Genomic DNA, 18,777 nt, shown 5'->3' with positions numbered 1-18,777 from the left:
CAAATCTCCTCGCAACTAGCTCTGTTCCAAGGAGAACAACCCCAGCTTCTCCAGTCTATCCAAGTAACTGAAAGCAGTCAAACCTGGAATCATTCTAGTAAATTTCCTCTGCACCCTCTCTAAGGCCTTCGCATCTTTCCTGAAGTGCGGTGCCCAGAACTGGACACAATACCCCAGTTGTGGCCAAACCAGTGTTTTATAAAGGTTCATCATGACTTCCAAAGTTTTGTACTCTATGCCTCTATTTAAAAAGCCCAGGATCCCTTATGCTTTTTTAACCCCTTTCTCAACCTGCCCTGCCACCTTCAACGATTTGTGCACATATACCCCCAGATCCCTCTAACCCTTTTAGAGTAGTGGCCTCTAGTTTATATTGCCTCTCCTCGTTCTTCCTACTGAAATATATCACTTTGCGTTTTTCCGCGTTAAATTTCATCTGCCACACGTCCGCCCATTCCACCAGCCTGTCTATATCCTCTTGAAGTCTATCGCTATCCTCCTCACTGTTTACTACCCTTCCAAGTTTTGTGTCATCTGCAAATTTGGAAATTGTGCCCTGTACACCACAGTCCAAGGCATTAATATATATCAAGAAAAGTAGTGGTCCCAGCACTGACCCCTGGAGAAAAACCACTGTACACATGCCGCCAGTCCGAAAAAGAACTGTTCACCACTACTCTCTGTTTCCCGTCCCTTAGCCAATTCTGTATCCATGTTGCTACTGCCCCCTTTATTCCATGGGCCGCAATCTTGATAAGCCTACCATGTGGCACTTCATCAAATGCCTTTTGAAAGTCCTTATACACATCAACTGCATTGCCCTCACCTACCCGCTCTGTTACCTCTATTAGGTTAGTTAAACACGATCTGCCTTCAACAAATCTGTGCTGGCTTTCCCTAATCAATCCACCCTTCTCAAGAGACTGTCAATTCTGGTCCGGATTATCGTTTCAAAAAGTTTCCCCACCACTGAGGTTAAACTGACTGGCCTGTAGTGGCTGGGTTTATCCTTACACCCGCTTTTGAAAATGGGTGTAACATTTGCAATTCAGTCCTATGGCACCTCCCCCGTATCTATGGATGTTTGGAAGATGATGGCCAGTCCCTCCGCAATTTCCACCCTTACTGCCATCAGCAACCAAGGATGCATCCCATCCGGACCGGGTGACTTATCTACTTTAAGTACAGCTAGCCTTTCAAGTACCTCTTTATTAATTTTTATCCCATCCAGTATCTCAACTATATCTTCCTTTACTGAGACCCTGGCAGCATCATCTTCCTTGGTAAAGACAGATGCAAAGTACTCATTTAGTACCTCGGCCATCCCCTCTGCTTCCATGAGTAGATCTCTTTTATGGTCCCTAATCAGCCCCACCCATCCTCTTACTACCTGATTACTGTTTACATGCCTGTGGAAGACTTTTGGATTCCCTCTTATTTTGGCTGCCAGTCTATTCTCAAACTCTCTCTTTGCCCCTCTTATTTCCTTTATCGCTTCCCCTCTGTACTTTCTATATTCTGCCTGGTTCTCACTTGTGTTATCAACCTGACATCTGTCATACACCACTTTTTTCCGTTTCATCTTACTCACTATCTCTTTTGTCATCCACATAGCGTGTAATAGAGAAATTATTTCCTCTGGTGGGGGAAATCAAGAATAAGAGGGCATAATCTTAAAATTAGAGCTAGGCCATTTATGAGTGTAAGGAATCTTACAACACCAGGTTAGAGTCCAACAATTTTATTTTAAAATCACAAGCTTTCGGAGATTATCCCCTTCGTCAGGTGAGTGAGTGAATAAGAGGTTCTCAAATCGCATATCTTATATTAGGCTGGGACACCATCACACCAATCAAAAGGTGTCGTTGGTGTTCAGACAGGTTAGCCACGGAAAACAGTAGGTCCCATTTGAGAACCTCATTCACTCACTCACCTGACGAAGGGGATAATCTCCGAAAGCTTGTGATTTTAAAATAAAATTGTTGGACTATAACCTGGTGTTGTAAGATTCCTTACATTTGTCCACCCCAGTCCATCACCGGCATCTCCACATCATTTATGAGTGAAATCAGGGAGTACTTTTTCACACAATAGGTAGTAGAAATCTGGAACTCTCTCCTCCAAAAGGTTGTGGATGCTGGGTCAATTGAAATTTTCAAGACTGAGATTGATAGATTTTTGTTGGGTATCAAGGGATTATGGAACAACGGCAGGTAAATGGAGATAAGGTACAGATCAGTCATGATCAAACTGAACAGAACAGGCTTGAGGGGCTGACTGGCCGACTCCTGTTCCTATGTACCCAACAGTGGGCTTTTCTGTTTAACATACACTGCATAATAAGGATCTACAATGGCCTTAATCCTAGAGAAGATTACTAAAAATGAGTCTTGTATTGAATTTCTAAAAATTACAGGGTTGTAGTTTTCAATTGACTACTTGTAAGGCCTTATTCTAGAGTGATCTTATAACTCATTTTCCACAATGCGTATACAACACTTAGTCAGAGTAGTTAAAATTTCTGCAGTACAATATGATTCTACCCTTAAAATAAGGTAATTTATAGTGCAGTTGCTCAAACAAAAAAAAACAAATTCCCTAGTTCATAATACGGGCAGGTAATTTGTTCCAAGGATTCTGCCAGTGCCGCTTTTCAACTGGATATTTGGGAGGTGGGGTGGGGGAAAAAGAGAGGGGGTGTCTGTAGCGATACGCTGTGTCTACCCCTCAACTTAATGTCTCTCCAATGGCATTTGCTGTGTCAAGAATCATGAGAATAAACTAGCCTTATATCAACTTGGGGTATTCAGTTCCCTGACTAGCAATATTTGAAGCCTGATATGAACACTAGCTAAAACTTAGGTTAGCAGGTGCAAAATCCATAAATCAGCACTAAGAGTAGGCTGCCTGCAGCAAATTCATACACTTAGCTGAAATATATCCAACAGAAATGAATGTGGAAAATGCTGAATTCTGAGAATAGTCTGTTATTGGGTAGCTAATTTCACTGCAATAAGCAGCTGGATGCAGGTAGAAATTTTTCAAGCAACAAGTCCTTGACCTCATGTGGGACTGCCGCAGCAGATACCTTCCCTAAGATACTTCAGCAAAAATTACCCTGTGATTTTTTTTCCCTCGTCAACGTGAAGGATGTCAGTGCTGGAGAATGGAAACATCTTATGTACTGAGTATCAGCATCAAACACTCTCAAGATCATACAATGTTAAGTGCATCTCAAAGCTCCTATCCTTTGCTTCAACAACCTGCCTCACATCCAACCCCAGAAAAGCACATCCCACTATATTAGCGTAACATGTCCATTTCCCACACTTGCCCTCTCTTAGTCAGATTGCCAATTAATGTCAAACCAGTAAAGCTTTGTGCTGTACACCCATTAAGAACTGAGTTGAAACTGCAAAATCTTATAATTATTAGATATTGCATTTTGAAGAGAATTACCACCTTATGTGTGTAGGCTGGATCTGAATCAAGGTCTCAGAGCTGAAAGAACAAGTGCTAACCCAAGGTGCCACCCAGTCCCCCAAACCGTGCACCTCTTATTTGCCCAGTCAGCTCAAGACACCTCATTCAAGAGAGTGCATATTGTTGAGCACTGAGAAGTTGGTGAATTAACTTACAGAAAATTAGGAGAAGAATCAAGAAAGATATGCTTAACCTGAATAGATTTTAATGGAATAGTGTTATTGTATTCACTCACAGAAGCCTCTGTTCATAATTAAAAATACTCCTCAATGTTAATATACTCACTGGAGTACTAGGATGTTGAGACTGTATCGGTGCAGTTGGTGTAGGCGTTGTTGGGGTTGTATTCTGCTGCTGTGTTGATGGAGGTGGCGGTGGCGGCTGCTGTTGCTGCTCCCGCTCTCGTTGCTGCTGCTGCTCCCGCTCTCGCTGCTGCTGCTGCTGCTGCTCCCGCTTCTGCCCAGCTGTCACCTGGGGCTGTGGAGGAATTTGTGGAGGAGGAGGAAGTTGCGTTTGCGGTGGTGTCAGGACTTGAGAAGGAGGGGGAGGCATTGTCTGTGGTTGTGAGTTAGGTGATGGTGTCTGCTGCCGCTGTTGGGGAGGAATGCTAGGTGGTGTCTGGTGAGGAGTGGGTGTGAGGCTTCTTGGCCCAGGGGATGGGGAATTCTGATGAAGTGAAGGCTGAGAAAGAGGTGGTGGGCAGCTAAACTGGGCACTCTGGGCTCCTGGCTGCATGGAAGCAGAACTGTTTACAGGTAGTGAGGAGTTTTGAGCCTAACAAAAGACAACATAGTAAATAGAATCAATTAATACATAATACTCCTTTTTAAAAACAGGCTGAATAGAATTTACAAGAGAGCTATGTAAAATTCCCAATGTTTACTGTAACATGTATTATAGTGCAACTGAGTGATAGCATTCAGTTTTGTTGATTGCTAAAAGCAGTATAAATTACCAAGGCTGAGACAAATTTATGGTCAGTGTAACAAATAAGTAAATTGAAGTACAAGGTCAACATCTACTGGCACAGAATAAAAAGCACATGACTTGGGGTGGGGTGGGAGAAGCTACTTTCATTTCACTTTGTAGAAGCTGAAACAGCTGGCACTGGACAGAAAATATGACACTTGGGACATAAAACAAAAGATAGAAAGATTGTAGATGGGGTTTGAAATAATGACCTAAAAACAAACATATTAGCTTTGTAAGAACAGCCTTTTTTGACAGGTTACATTTTGAAAAATTGATAGATTTTGTAAAATTCTTAATCTTCTATGACTGGCTCCTCAGTGGCACCAATTATTTCCTATGCCTCTGCCATTTTATCAGGACCATCTGGCATAGGATCCAACTACTGTACCGTAACGAGTTAATGATGGGGTCCGTTCATTTTATTTTTTTCAGTTCTTTTGTTGAACTTTGTGCTCAGAGCATAGGTCACCAGTGAAGTGGAAACAGCAACCTCTATAGTGTGATACTGATCTCCAACACCAGCCATCCTTGTGGCCGGAGTGAGACTACCAATTTAGTGACAACTTAACGGGTGTTTTTGTGACATGGTCTTGCATTTATTTCCATTTAACTGCCGTTAAGAAATGTTCAGCCTATTAGTTGGATTCAAGGCCTAGCTGAGTGATGAACAGAGTAACGGGTCTTCCCAACCACCCTGTTATCCATTGGTTAAAACTGGAGCTACTTTAAATGTAATTAAGCTAAGAAGTAAAATGGTGGTTCGAGTTTTACTGACTAGTGTCTGTTTGGAAAAGGTAAACCCGAGGGCTGCGATGGATGGTGTGCTGTACCCCACTCTAGACACAGTACTGAACTCATTACTATCACTGGATATGGATTCAAGAGTTGCTGAGGCACTTCGCTTGATTTTTTATCTAGCAAGCTTAACAAAGCTATTGTAGATTTTTAACCAGTTTTCTCAGCTATTTTGGCATCAGTAACTTAATGGGATTTATCCAAAAGTTCTTTCCATTATTTTAAACCTCAAAATTCTCCCACTTAGGATCCCACCAGTGGCATGGTCTCAAATGTAGTTTGATGCGACAGTAATATCTTAACTTTAATCATCAAATGAAAAACCAGCCCAGACTGAACACTAAGGGGTTAGAAGAAAGACAGTTAAATACCGGAGACATGACTGGCTGGTTGCTGGCCTGCGTCATGGTGGTGCTGCCAGTGTTCATTCCAGGAGAGGATACGGGAAACTGGTTCTGTGATAGAAATTGATTCTGGGCAGAATGCTGCGCAGCCATAGGCTGTGCCATTCGGGAAGTGGTTAATCCCATCTGTATACAAAGGGAACGCATTGTCGTAAGAACATGCACAAGGCAATCACAATTACTTTCATTATTTTCTGAAAGTCATTTACATACTTCTATAGATTTAGGAAGATGTGTAAAATTATGCTAACTGTTAAGGGCAATACAGTAGAACTGTCTGGTGATGCCATTCAGTGCCAGGGCATAGGCTAATGGAAGGTCCTCAATGCGCATAGACATTGAACTCAGCCAACTGATGCCAGGCTGCTCCACCATGCTTATCAGCATCAAGTTTCAGAGCTGGATTGGTAAAAGCCTGAGAGTAGATCAAGTCTTTGCCCTCTTCTCTGAGGTTAACATGTAGTACGAGCGGATTCAAAAATGGAGAAAAAACTTTTCAATTAAAATGTTGTCTAACTCTCAAAATAAGCATCATTAGGTTGGCAGCAAGTCAACTGCCTGTCATTGCACTCGCAGAATATCTGCCAAAAATAGGGGAAATAAATAAACATAGTGGCTGTTTTGGTTGACTTCCAATTAATTTCCCTGGGCAGTTTTCGATTTTGAGGCCAACTTCAAGTCCCAATTATATTTTGAACAATTAAGTAATGGTGAGTGTGAAGGCTTGTGCAAGCAAAACGTGTTTTCAGGATAATGTCAAAAGTGCCACCATCCCACCAATGCACTGCATTATTTAAAATTTTATGCCATCTGCTATGCCGATGCTTGGCATTGCATAAACGCAAACTTCAATCACAAGTTATGTCTGTGTAAAACAAGTTCAAACTAGATAAGAATAGATCAGAAACAAAATTGTCAAATATCAAATAGATAATTATCTGGTTCTTAGTCTGCACCATTTACTAGCAATACAATCCATACCAATGTTTCAAAACCAACAACCAAACTAGTTGGCATGCATAATTATTTGTGACTAAACTAGGTTGCTTACAACCATGTTCTAATTGAGATGCTTTACTGAGAGTGTTATAGAGAAAGCACAAAATGTACCTGATTCATGGGTCCAGTCTGGGTCATCTGTCCAGGATGCTGTAGTGGTGGGTTTAAGCGTTGTCCCAGACCAGTTATCTGCATGCTGCTCATCGATGGAAATTGGTTCATTCCTGGATTGTGTAGAGTAAAAAAAATAATCTTTTAGTAGAAAGTTTAAAAACAGCTATTCAAATCATCAGCCAAAACCACTGGAAATGGATAGACTCTTCTAGTAGTAGCCACTAAGACACTTACTTCCTGATTGTGGTTTCAAAACTCATGCTGGGTGACTCTCGTGCCCTAATTTTCTACATAGATGCGTAAAACCTATAGGGCATTACCTTATAATAGCCATATTAGAAAGTAGAATTTTACATATTTCAATAGATTCACTAACTAATGCACTAAAAACAATGTACCAGGATAAAAAAATGCTTCAATGTTGAGCCAATATGCTTTTTGTTTGATATTCATCATCTCAAATTTCTATTGCCATCACCATCCAGTGACTGACCAGTATTTCACTCCAGCATTAGAGCTCAATATGGTCTAAACAACCCAAGCAGAGATCTACGCCACAGTGATTTTTCTAGCAACTCTGAGGTCATGAGTTCAAATCCCACCATGGCAAATTGTGAAACTAAATTCAGTAAATCTGGTAATTTGTGGCTAGCACCAGAAAATGACCATGATGGCTGCCGTAGTAAAAACTCAATGGTTTACTAACGTCCTTCAGAGAAGAGAACTTGCCATCTCTATCTGGTCTGGTCTACATGTGACTCCAGTCTCAAATTATGTAATTGCCTCAGGCCAAAAAATATATCTCAAGAATATAAAAGTGGACATTACACTACATTGAAATTCTAGTGACGACACTGTCGTGTATTAAAATAATGCGAGAATGCTACAATAAAATCTCTATTTGAACTACAGGCAAAAACATGTCCAAACAGAATGAATTAGAATCCTGCTATAAGTGACTGATTGGCCCAGTAGATCAGTACATCAGAAAGCATCGATTCTTGATGTGTACTTTTTGTGCCTCGATTCATGATGTGTTCGGCATTTGGCATTAACTGGCACTTAGCCAATAAAATAGCTGCTCAGCCTCTCCTCCCTCGTGCTGCTTAAATGGTTATTTTGTTCCATCCATTGCTCTGAACCCCAAACTGAGTCTGATAGGCCCACAGCTCAGCTGTTTATAAAGCACTGGTGACAGCAAAGGATCAGTGCCTAACAGTCTGTTAATTGTATTCATATGATTTACCAATTAGCGTTAAATGTATTCAGGTGGTGCACATCAATTGGGGGACTTTCGTATCCATTTATATGACAGCTTATCTAGGGGGGTGAACAGTGGGTAATGTGGATCTCTGTGAATAAAGGCTTGGAAGCAACTGAAAACCAGGCTCTAGTATTCTATCCTTCACCACCTGGCTATCCAATTTATTAGAGTCATCTTAAGGATCCTTTACAGTTAACCAGTTAAAGGCATCCAGTGCACCATTAGTAATGTCATTATCCTTTCATACACTAGATTGCCCAGATTAACAGTATTACAAGTAAGTCTTTCAACAATGAGGAACTGCGACTAAAGTCATGACGACAACCAAACCGCAATGATCACTATGACTGATTGCAATAACATTATGTTAGAAAGGCGGGTTTGGATACAGTCGGTGATTGTTATAAGCAGTGATCAGTGTAACTGGATTTCACTGTACACTTATATACAAGAAATACATTTCGAAAGTTGGACTTTACCACTTGGGGTCTGCATCCGGTTCATGATCTGGCTTGGCACATTTGGCCGCATAAGGGTCGGGTCAGAAAGTGGGCCATCTGAAACACAACAGGACCAGGTTTAAACAAAATGCATATGCCAGTACTTTACAAAAGCAGGCCATTTCCCTGGCACAATCAAGAGACAGGGCCAGTGCATCAGAGTTACAGATCAACTATTAATGCTATATTTGCCAATTTTCACCCTCTACTGGCTTTATAATCCTGAATATGGCACTACAGTAGCTCTCTGAACATAAGGGACTGTTTCCCAGACTGCATTAACCTATGTTTGAATCATTACCTTATTTTTCACAAACGTGTGGAAGGTGAAACGTGCAGTGTATAAATCTGTACATAAGATAGGAATTTGAGAATATTTTTAGATTATCTACTGCAGATATAATGAAAAATATTTTCCAACACCCGTGGCTGGCTTCTCCTTCCTTTGATGGGCTATCTGCCGAGTGGGACTACTGCCAAGCTATCTAACTCCAATAGGTGTTTTGGTGAGTATCTGTGGGTAGAGAACAAAAGTTTTCTGTGATGTCTCACTCTAAGTGCCTCGAACCTAGCCTCATTCTCCTCCTCCTCTGTATAGCATAGGAAGAGGGATAACCAGCAACCCCTCTTGGAAGTGCGTGTGCATGCATATGCATATGTCAGATGAAGGCAAGAATAGGCTTGGGTGTGATTTTTTTTATTTGTTCATGGGATGTGGGTGTCACTGGCGAGGCTGGCATTTATTGCCCATCCCTAATTGCCCTTGAGAAGGTGGGTGAGCCGCCTTCTTGAACCGCTGCAGTCCTTGTGGTGAAGGTTCTCCCATAGTGCTGTTAGGAAGGGAGTTCCAGGATTTTGACCCAGCAACAATGAAGGAACAGCAATATATTTCCAAGTTGGGATGGTGTGTGACTTAGAGGGGAACATGCAGGTGGTGTTGTTCCCATGTACCTGCTGCTCTTGTCCTTCCAGGTGGTAGAGGTTCGCGGGTTTGGGAGGTGCTGTCAAAGAAGCCTTGGCGAGTTGCTGCAGTGCATCCTGTGGATGGTACACACTGCAGCCATGGTGCGCCAGTGGAGAAGGGAGTTTAGGGCAGTGGATGGGGTGCCAATCAAGCGGGCTGCTTTGTCCTGGATGGTGTCGAGATTCTTGAGTGTTGTTGGAGCTGCACTCATCCAGACAAGTGGAGAGTATTCCATCACACTCCTGACTTGTGCCTTGTAGATGGTGGAAAGGCTTTGGGGAGTCAGGAGGCGAGTCACTCGGCGCAGAATACCCAGCCTCTGGCCTGCTCTTGTGGCCACAGTATTTATATGGCTAGTCCAGTTAAGTTTCTGGTCAGGATGTTGACAGTGGGGGATTCGGCGATGGTAATGCCGTTGAATGTCAAGGGGAGGTGGTTAAACTCTCTCTTGTTGGAGATGGCCATTGCCTGGCACTTTTCTGGTGCGAATGTTACTTGCCACTTATGAGCCCAAGCCTGGATGTTGTCCAGGTCTTGCTGCATGCGGGCTCGGACTGCTTCATTATCTGAGGGGTTGCGAATGGAACTGAACACTGTGCAATCATCAGGAACATCCCCATTTCTGACCCTATGATGGAGAGAAGGTCATTGATGAAGCAGCTGATGATTGGGCCTAGGACACTCCCCTCCCTATGATCAACTAGTCTGCCAACACTTACTGCCTAGGCTCACACAAAGAATGGCCACACTTGGCTGAGGTACTGGAAGGCTGCCAGCACCAGTAGAACCATATCATTATAAGAGTCAGCACTTTCAGGATGGGAAGAAGAGGAAAAACACTCAAACAAATATCTGCAGAGCAGGAAAAACGATCACTCACTGGCTCATCCAGTGCCGTTGCTAATCAGATGCAAATCTAATAGTTTCCATTTTAATTAGCCATGTAAGTACTGCTAATTAAAAGTACAATTCCTGGGGCCAAACACCCAATTACTCGCACCATCATTTAACATTAGCAGCTATACATGAATCCCAAGGGATGGTTCTAATTTTCTTTATGCATAACTGTGAACGGGGAATTTAAGACAAAAATAAGCCTGAACATGGTCACTGATTTGATTTTTACACAAATGTAATTCTTTTCCATTTTCTCTCCCCCCGCCCCCCCCAACCTTTCTGATACATACATGTCATAACCTGCCTTTTCTCGTAACAGATGCTAACTGACATGTATTACCAACATCTTCTGTTTTTAAAAAGGTCCCCCCTCCTCTCGAAGGCACTGACATACTGGGGTGCAGTTCCAGTTGCAGCCCTCCGGTACCTCATCCAAGTCACAATTCTTTTACGTGAGTCGAGACTGTGAACGCTGACTGACTATTCAACTGTGGGATTATTGCTTGCAAACCCTATCCAGTTCTCACCTGACATTCACACAAGCTCACTATTCAGTAGGGATCATTAGATAACTATCGAGTGGATTGTTTTTCCCTTTCTTAGCCCGGGGCGTTAAGGCCAAATGCAGTGTCCCACCTGTCGCCATATCAGCTAACTCAGCACAATCCGGGAATTAAACTTCTGAATGGTTTAGCAGTGTAGTGTCTGACGTCTGCATCCACTAGACCATCAGATTTGGCAGATTTAAATTATTCTCATTGATTTATTGAACTGAGTATGGAAATATCTAAATAAAAGAATCCTGATGGGGATACTTGTAACAAGTTGTGATGTGAATTATTAGTATGACCAAACTTAAGATACAATTTTAATAACATGCTAGCTGGCCCAATGACATGGCTCTATAAAACACTCAGTCAAAAGATCTATTACAATTCTTTAGTTATGGGCAAGTTACAATACCGGGATAAAGAGAGGAAGAGTCCATTATCAAAGACCTTGATGCATTTGCTAAGTGTAAAATAGACAAATGTTCCATTACCCATGATTATTACTTCACATTTTAACAAACTTTCCAACGTATGCAAAAAAAAAACTAGCTTCTTACTTGGAGGGAGTCCAGCCTGCAGTTGAGCCATGCTTGGGGGTTGGGCTGCTCCTGTAGGTAACATACCACTTTGGTTTGGCATCACGCCCTGTTTCTGAAGCCTAGTGCGACGCTTCTCCTCCAGTTCCTTCTGAATCTTATAGATCTTCTCAGCCAGCAGATGATAGTACTCTGCCTGAATTTTCAAAAGATACGAGAAAATTGTTTTTTTTTTAAAAAAATGCATGAGCAGAAGATCTGATGGAAACAAAAGAAAGCCCAGTGATACAGGGTGAAAAAAGAACCTAGGCTCCGATCCTGCAAAAAGTCCAACAGAAAAGGAGTAAACATGCAAATTAGCTGTTTCCTTGCATGCGACCAATAGACTTCCGAACCTAACTCCAGGTGGCCCAAATGGTTTTCCATTTTTATCTATAAGCTGTATAATTTCTTCAACCTGCCATTCTAACATTGTACGGAATAAATGGTCATAGAATTCCTGCCAGTTTGACACTCAGTATGCATCCTTTCCTGTGGCTGGAACAAATGATAAGTTAGCTTGGCGTTGCATTTTTTGGTAGAACACTGAAATGGTGGTAGTGGGATCTGGCTATTTACTTGGCAGTTGCTGTATTATTTAAACTGTATTTACTACATCATGCAGTTCATTTTTCATTAACAAATATGCATGCACACCTACTTTTACGCTGATCATAATGTATCAGAAAGATTAGTATTTGAGCTCTCAGTGAACAGATCGACCCCAGCTTTTCCACTCACTCCAAGGTCAAATTGTGCCACAACTGAAATATCAAATTATAACTTACCCTGCTGTTAGCAGACTCATACATGTCTCCTTCCACCTTTCGTGCATAAGCCACCAGGTTTTCCATCCGCCTGTCTTTTAATGCTGCTGGGTCAGGTGTTGGGAATATGGCTTGAACTCTGTATAATGATTACAAAATATTCAATTGCACGACAAACTGAAATTTAAAATGAACTTTAAACTAAATCATTCAGAACACAATATAAATCTTCAACTCAAACAACAGGCCCTTTATTAAAATGCAGAGTTCCAAACTTAAACACCCGGACTCTTGCAATTTATTTCACTAAGTTATGCTACCCTCTTTTTGGTCAGATGAACTTATCCAAATAATTCAGTAATCCTTAAAACATGTGGCATTGCACTTGTCACATTAACTGTATAAGCACTGTGCTATATTCAGAACGATAAAGCTAAACAGCAAGGGGACAATTTCAATATAATAAAATTAAAAAGGATATACTGTAGCTCCTCACATATACAATGACTAATAGAAATAATACTCTATTAAGATAACAATGACATTTACTGGAACATTCTCCACCATACCATGCATTGATTATGGCTTTCTCTATAATTAAGTCATAAAAACAACTTTGCTTTTGTGACCTACTGTATTTTAAGTGTTTTAATTAATTACATTTTTAATGACACTTGTGACTTGCGAGAATGCTGAAAAAAAACACCCATATTTAGCTCGACATCAGATTGGACAGAGATTATTGTTAATATTTGATGTCACTCAACAACAATTTGCATTTAAATAGCACCCTAAAGTAGAAAAACATCCCAAGGTGCCTTCACAGAAGCACAATCAGACAAAAATGGACATCGAGACAAAGAAAGAGATGTTAGGAAAGGCGACCAACAGCTTTGTTAATGAGGTGGATTTTAAGGAGTTTCGTCACTCACTTTTGTTATAAACGCATTCAGTGAAATACTAACAAGTTATATGCTATGATATAAATTCTATGTTATAAAACTCATGGTTTCAATATTTTCCAAAAATGGCTACTTTTTTTGATCCTACCTACCGGTGACTGGCAGCATTCTGGTAAAATTAGGGACCAATAAAATGCTGTTTACAAAAACCTATGATGCCTTCAGAGGACAAACGGTTTGTCTACTGATAGTTGTTGTTCAGAACTTTTAATACAAAATGACAGTACTTGGGCAGCAAACCATACAGCAGTAATTGTAAAAATTCAGAAGATTTGTCAAGGGACGATGCGCGATGGCAATCACTTGCCCTATTCATAAGCAACCCAAGTGACTGAACAGTAATAATGCCATCACGTTGCTATAGAAAAAGTTAGAGACTTAAGGGAGAGGGAAAATTACTTCAGAATTGAACCTGATATATACTCTACAATGGAAACATGGCGGCAAGTAAACAGAAAGGTGCAGGTACAACTGCAGCAATTCAATCTGAGATGGTAAGCATAATGTGGAGAAGTCTGCAGAAGATTGATTACTTTTTTTAAAAAAGTGTAAAGTGACTTTGTATATTATTACTGATGCTAGTGAGCAACAAGTAATTATGATGACAAATGGGATAAGCTGCCTCATATGCTTATCCACAAATTTAAATACTGAATATGCATTTAACATTTGCATACAAGAGAATTGTCATACTAGCAATGTTATGTAATAAATTTTCATTCCGTTTCAGTTATAGTAAAAGTAATAAACTGGAGGAAATATAAATGTAAAATTCTAAATCAATAAGCAATCTATAGAAATTCAAGTCCAAGGATAACATCTTCTGAATGTTTTTTGTGATTCCTGAGATTTAACCGTATCACTCACATGAAACTGTTATTACTACAGCAATAACCATTAGAAATCATTTGTGGTGGCTCCCTGAATAACTTAGTTGGTTAAAGCAGCATGCAGCAGAGTTGTACAGATCAGAAGGCCTTGGGGTGAAATCAGTCTGTGGTGTTAGGTAGTCTTGGCCTAGGTATCACAAGAGGTGCTACAATTGGCCTGAGTGTCCACGTATTATGGAATGGAAAAATTAGCCATGATTATGAAGCTGATCATTTTCATTTGACCTCAACTAGAGTTACATGTTGTGCGGATGTTGGGGGAACAGAGTTGGGGCTTGGCTGTGATTTTTCCCACAATCTATAAATAGGCTGCTGATATTTTCAGTCTATTTCACACTTCAAGAATGTGAACTAGAAGCAGGATACAAGAGGTTGAGGATGTAACTACCAGGGTAGATAAAGGAGAACCAGTGGAAGTAGTATATTTGGATTTCCAAAAGGCATTCGATAAGGTGCTCCATAAAAGGTTGCTACGCAAGATAAGGGCTCATGGGGGTAACATATTAGCATGGGTAGAGGATTGGTTAAGGGACAGAAAACAGAGAACAAGCACAAACGGGTCACTTTCAGATTGGCAGGCTGTAACTAGTTTGGGCTGTCGCAAGGATGGGTGCTTGGGCCTCAGCTACTTACAAACTATATTAATGACTTAGATGAAGGGGCAGAGTGTAGTGTATCCAAATTTGTTGATGATGCAAAACTAGGTGGGTAAGTAAGCTATGAGGAGGACACAGAGTCTGCAAAGGGATATAGACAGGTTAAGTGAGTGGGCAAGAAGGTGGCAAATGGAGTATAATGTGGGGAAATGTGAGGTTATTCAATTTGGTAGGAAGAATAGAAAAACAGAATATTTTTTAAATGGTGAGAAACTATTAAATGTTGGTGTTCAGAGGGATTTGGATGCCCTCGTACAAGAAACACAAAGAGTTAGCATGCAGGTGCAGCAAGCAATTAGGAAGGCAAATGGAATGTTGGCCTTTATTGCAAGGGGGTTGGAGTACAAGAGTAAGGAAGTCTTACTACAGTTGTAGAGGGCTTTCGTGAGACCTCACTGTGCACAGTTTTGGTCTCCTTATCGAAGGAAGGATATACTTGCCTTAGAGGCGGAACCACAAAGGTTCACCAGATTAATGCCTGGGATAGGAGGGTTGTCCTATGAGGAGAGATTGGGTAGAATGAGCCTATATTCTCTGGGGTTTTGAAGAATGAGAGGTGATCTCATTGAAACATGTAAGATTCTGAGGGGGCTTGACAGGGTAGATGCTGAGAGGTTGTTTCTCCTGGCTGGGGAGTCTAGAACTAGGTGGCACAGTCACAGGAAAAGGGGTCGGCCATTTAAGACCGAGATGAGGAGGAATTTCTTCACACAGAGGATTGTGAATCTTTGGAATTCTCTACCCCAGAGGACTGTGGATGCTGAGTCATTGAACATTTTCAAGGCTGAGATAGATAGAATTTTGGACTCTAGGAGAATCAAGGGATACGGGGATCGGGCAGGAAAATGGAGTTGAGGTCTTAGATCAGCCATGATCTTAATGAATGGCGGAGCAGGTTCGGGGGGGGGGGGGGGGCCGTATCGCCTACTCCTGCTCCTATTTCTTATGTTCTGACCTGCAGTTGTGGAACTGTACTCGAGAAAGGACTCAAGAAATCATCAGGACAGGAGACAATTGGTGGGAAAGGACGAAAAAAAATAAACTGCTACTTAAGGAAAACAAAATGAAATATACATATGGTCACAAAAATCCCAATCATCCCACGTCTGCCATGAATAGATTCTCACCACAGTGGCTGTACCCAGGTCCTCTATCATGTACACATATTCAGCTGACCACTTACAGTTTGTGAACAAGGTGATTGCGTAGGTCCTGAGTGACGTCTTCATGCCATGATTTCCGAATGCCAGTACTCGAGGGGGGCGTTGCTGTTGGCACTGCATTTAGATTACTAACACTTGTGCCATCACTTAGCATTGGGCTGAAAGCATCAAAAGTTGGTGTGAGTAATACATATAAAAAGTTGGAAATTTAATAGGCAAGATCTCGAAGAACAATCTCTTGGTCTTAATTGTTCTCCTTTTACAGATTTGCATTCATTCTGTACTAAGTGAGAATGCACAGATACAACCACACACTTTTACAAGACCACTTCATTTCACGGTCAGGCTATAGACAATGCCACTGACTGAAGAACTCCTTAGCTTGGCCAGAGGAAAAACGGACAAGGCACCTCTTAGCTGACAAGCACCACTGGCATTCAACCGTAGGCATGTATGTCTACAATACATATTGCAGAAAGAGAAAAGACAAGAAACTGGAAACACGGAGCAAGAATGAATCCTGAACTTACTTAGGCGAGGTCATGGATGAGAGCAGCATAGCATCATGCAGTAAGCTGGACTGCTGGTTGGAGGCCTGCACACCCACATTACTTCCATTCACACCCATTTGGCTGGTACCTGTAAAACCATACAGGAGGTTATTAACAGAATTCTAAAACAGTCACAATTGATGAAAATCTGATTAGTTCACATGCAGGTACTAATTCCGACTGTTGTCTTGCATTTTAATAATGTTTCAATTTCAAAGCAGTACTTTGCAAAGAAATGGTGAAATGTGATATTATGCAAAATTAACACCTTTTCAAAAGGGATATACACAGTACTTTTTGTTTGCAACTGTACCCCAAAGTGTTCTATACAGTCTGATTCATCAGAAAAATGTCATTAATGCATGTTAGTCAGTCAGTTGGTTGCCATAGCCAAGTTGGTAAAAGACAAGACCTTATGTCCTCTGCCAGATCCTGTAATTATCTGCCTGTCACTCTTCCATTCAGATCTCCCCATAGATCTTTGGTTTCCGTGTGGCGGTTTCTCAGCTAGAACCCATTCCACCATCCAAAACTACACAGTCAACAGGACTATACACACAAGTTAAATTTTTTATACTAAATATATTAACTGCAAATACCAACTAGAATGGCACTTTGGCCAATCCAACTTCAACAGTCTCAATAATTCAAACTGCTTCAACACATCTCTATAAACTTACCCTGGACTGTCTCTTAACACAAGGAAAATATGATGCTGAATAGTCAGTAATACAAAATCGGTTCTGTCCAACAGGATAGAAAGTGAGACATTAATCCACATAAAAATAATTGAGCAATGCTCAGCTCTTGTGGGCCTTTGCTAAGTGTCAAAAGGGAATGCTTTGCTTGTTTTATGTTAAGTACCTGTACTTATATGAATAATCATTTAAATAAGCATCAACAAAATGGGATAAGTGGATTTCTAGAGAACTGCACAAACATGTTTTGAGAATGGATAATCACTAAGAATCTGAGCTGTACCCATTTTGAATGCAGTTTGTCTGTACCTACCCATAGCATTCATAGACCGCAGAGATTGGTGCCCCTGTGAAGATTGAGACGATTGCTGGTTCTGCATCTGAGGTTGAGGCTGCATCTGGTTACCCTGATACGTGAGTCCAAGTGCTGCATAGGCTCTCTCTATAGAGCTTGGGTCGATCTGACTGGTAGTGTTTAAACTTGGCGTGTTCTGCTGTCCAACCCCTACTGACCCTATTGAGTTTCCTAATCCGACAGCTGCTCCAGCTAGTAATGCTGTGAAAAGATGAAAAGAAGATGCATGTAAATCAAATTCTGAGTTCATCATAACATTTTTCCCGACAGCTAAGTGCCTACCACCAACTAAATTTACTGGGGGGGGGGGGGAAACATAATGACATAATCCTAATACAAGGTTGGGATCAGCGGATCTCCTCGAACACAGTGGCGATGTTTAGCTGCTATCCTGGCCTGTCCCTTTAAAGTCACAGCTCAAGTACTTCCTGTAATTGTAGCTGCTTATAAGTATACCGAGGTTAATTAGTGTTCAGTAAATTTCAGCCTCCAGGATGAAATGCAGTTTTCTTTTTAAGACTTGCTTGCACTTGTAACAAACCTTGATGTCTGGAATGTAACAGAAATTCTAAACACAAGATTATATATGAAGTGTTGCATGTGTGTGAACTTCTTGTTTAGTCACCTCTTGTCACACAATTTCTGTTGCATTAATTCCATCACACTGTTAAAACTTAACTGCACTATGATAGTCTCCCAGTAAGTACTTCTAGTTCCGTGTCCAAGGCAGTTGGTGCAGGTGTCCATAATGCCACCTGCCAGAGACTATGATGGCTCCACCCCGCTACCTCTCCCAATCTCTTATGCTGCCCTGACCTCAGCCTCATGCCTGAAGTGATCTCTTCCTCCCGAAACATCTATTATTTAAAAGTCAAATGCTTTAGGTAACAGGTTTCTCCAACAAAATTGCTGAAAATTCTTTTTAGTAAAGTGGGGAAGAGTTGAAGTCATCATTCCCATTAGCCCCTTCACCCACCCTACCACATGCTATTCTCCTCCAACTCACTCTCCGTCCTAACACCTCTAGCCACTATCACCCCAAACACTCAAGCTTTCCTGCTCTCGCCACTCCTCCTAGCCTCCTACCCATGCCTTTCACCCCACCTTTTCCACCCAATAGTGGCATAAACCCCAATAGTGCATTCCTGACTACGATCCAGGAAACAATTTTTATGTTCTGACTACTGCATTTTTAATAAAATAGTAGGAGAACAGTA

The 18,777-nt window shown here is 41.3% G+C and overlaps 1 protein-coding gene across 2 annotated transcripts in view; it reads right to left on the bottom strand.

The window, feature by feature from the left end:
* Positions 1-18,777, bottom strand: part of LOC137305727 (histone acetyltransferase p300-like) — a 115,560-nt gene that overhangs the window by 44,386 nt on the left and 52,397 nt on the right. For both annotated transcript variants that reach the window (XM_067974661.1, XM_067974662.1), the window contains exons 6-14: positions 17,519-17,761; positions 16,487-16,595; positions 15,977-16,114; positions 12,307-12,424; positions 11,501-11,675; positions 8,511-8,588; positions 6,765-6,877; positions 5,622-5,780; positions 3,769-4,257 (exon numbers count right to left, since the gene is read on the bottom strand). In XM_067974661.1, the coding sequence (XP_067830762.1) occupies positions 3,769-4,257; positions 5,622-5,780; positions 6,765-6,877; positions 8,511-8,588; positions 11,501-11,675; positions 12,307-12,424; positions 15,977-16,114; positions 16,487-16,595; positions 17,519-17,761 (1,622 nt within the window). The remainder of the gene's footprint in view (positions 1-3,768; positions 4,258-5,621; positions 5,781-6,764; positions 6,878-8,510; positions 8,589-11,500; positions 11,676-12,306; positions 12,425-15,976; positions 16,115-16,486; positions 16,596-17,518; positions 17,762-18,777) is intronic.

This window comes from Heptranchias perlo, chromosome 40 (genome assembly GCF_035084215.1).
Source record: "Heptranchias perlo isolate sHepPer1 chromosome 40, sHepPer1.hap1, whole genome shotgun sequence".
Lineage (NCBI taxonomy): Eukaryota > Metazoa > Chordata > Chondrichthyes > Hexanchiformes > Hexanchidae > Heptranchias > Heptranchias perlo.
This window is presented reverse-complemented; position numbering and strand designations above follow the sequence as displayed.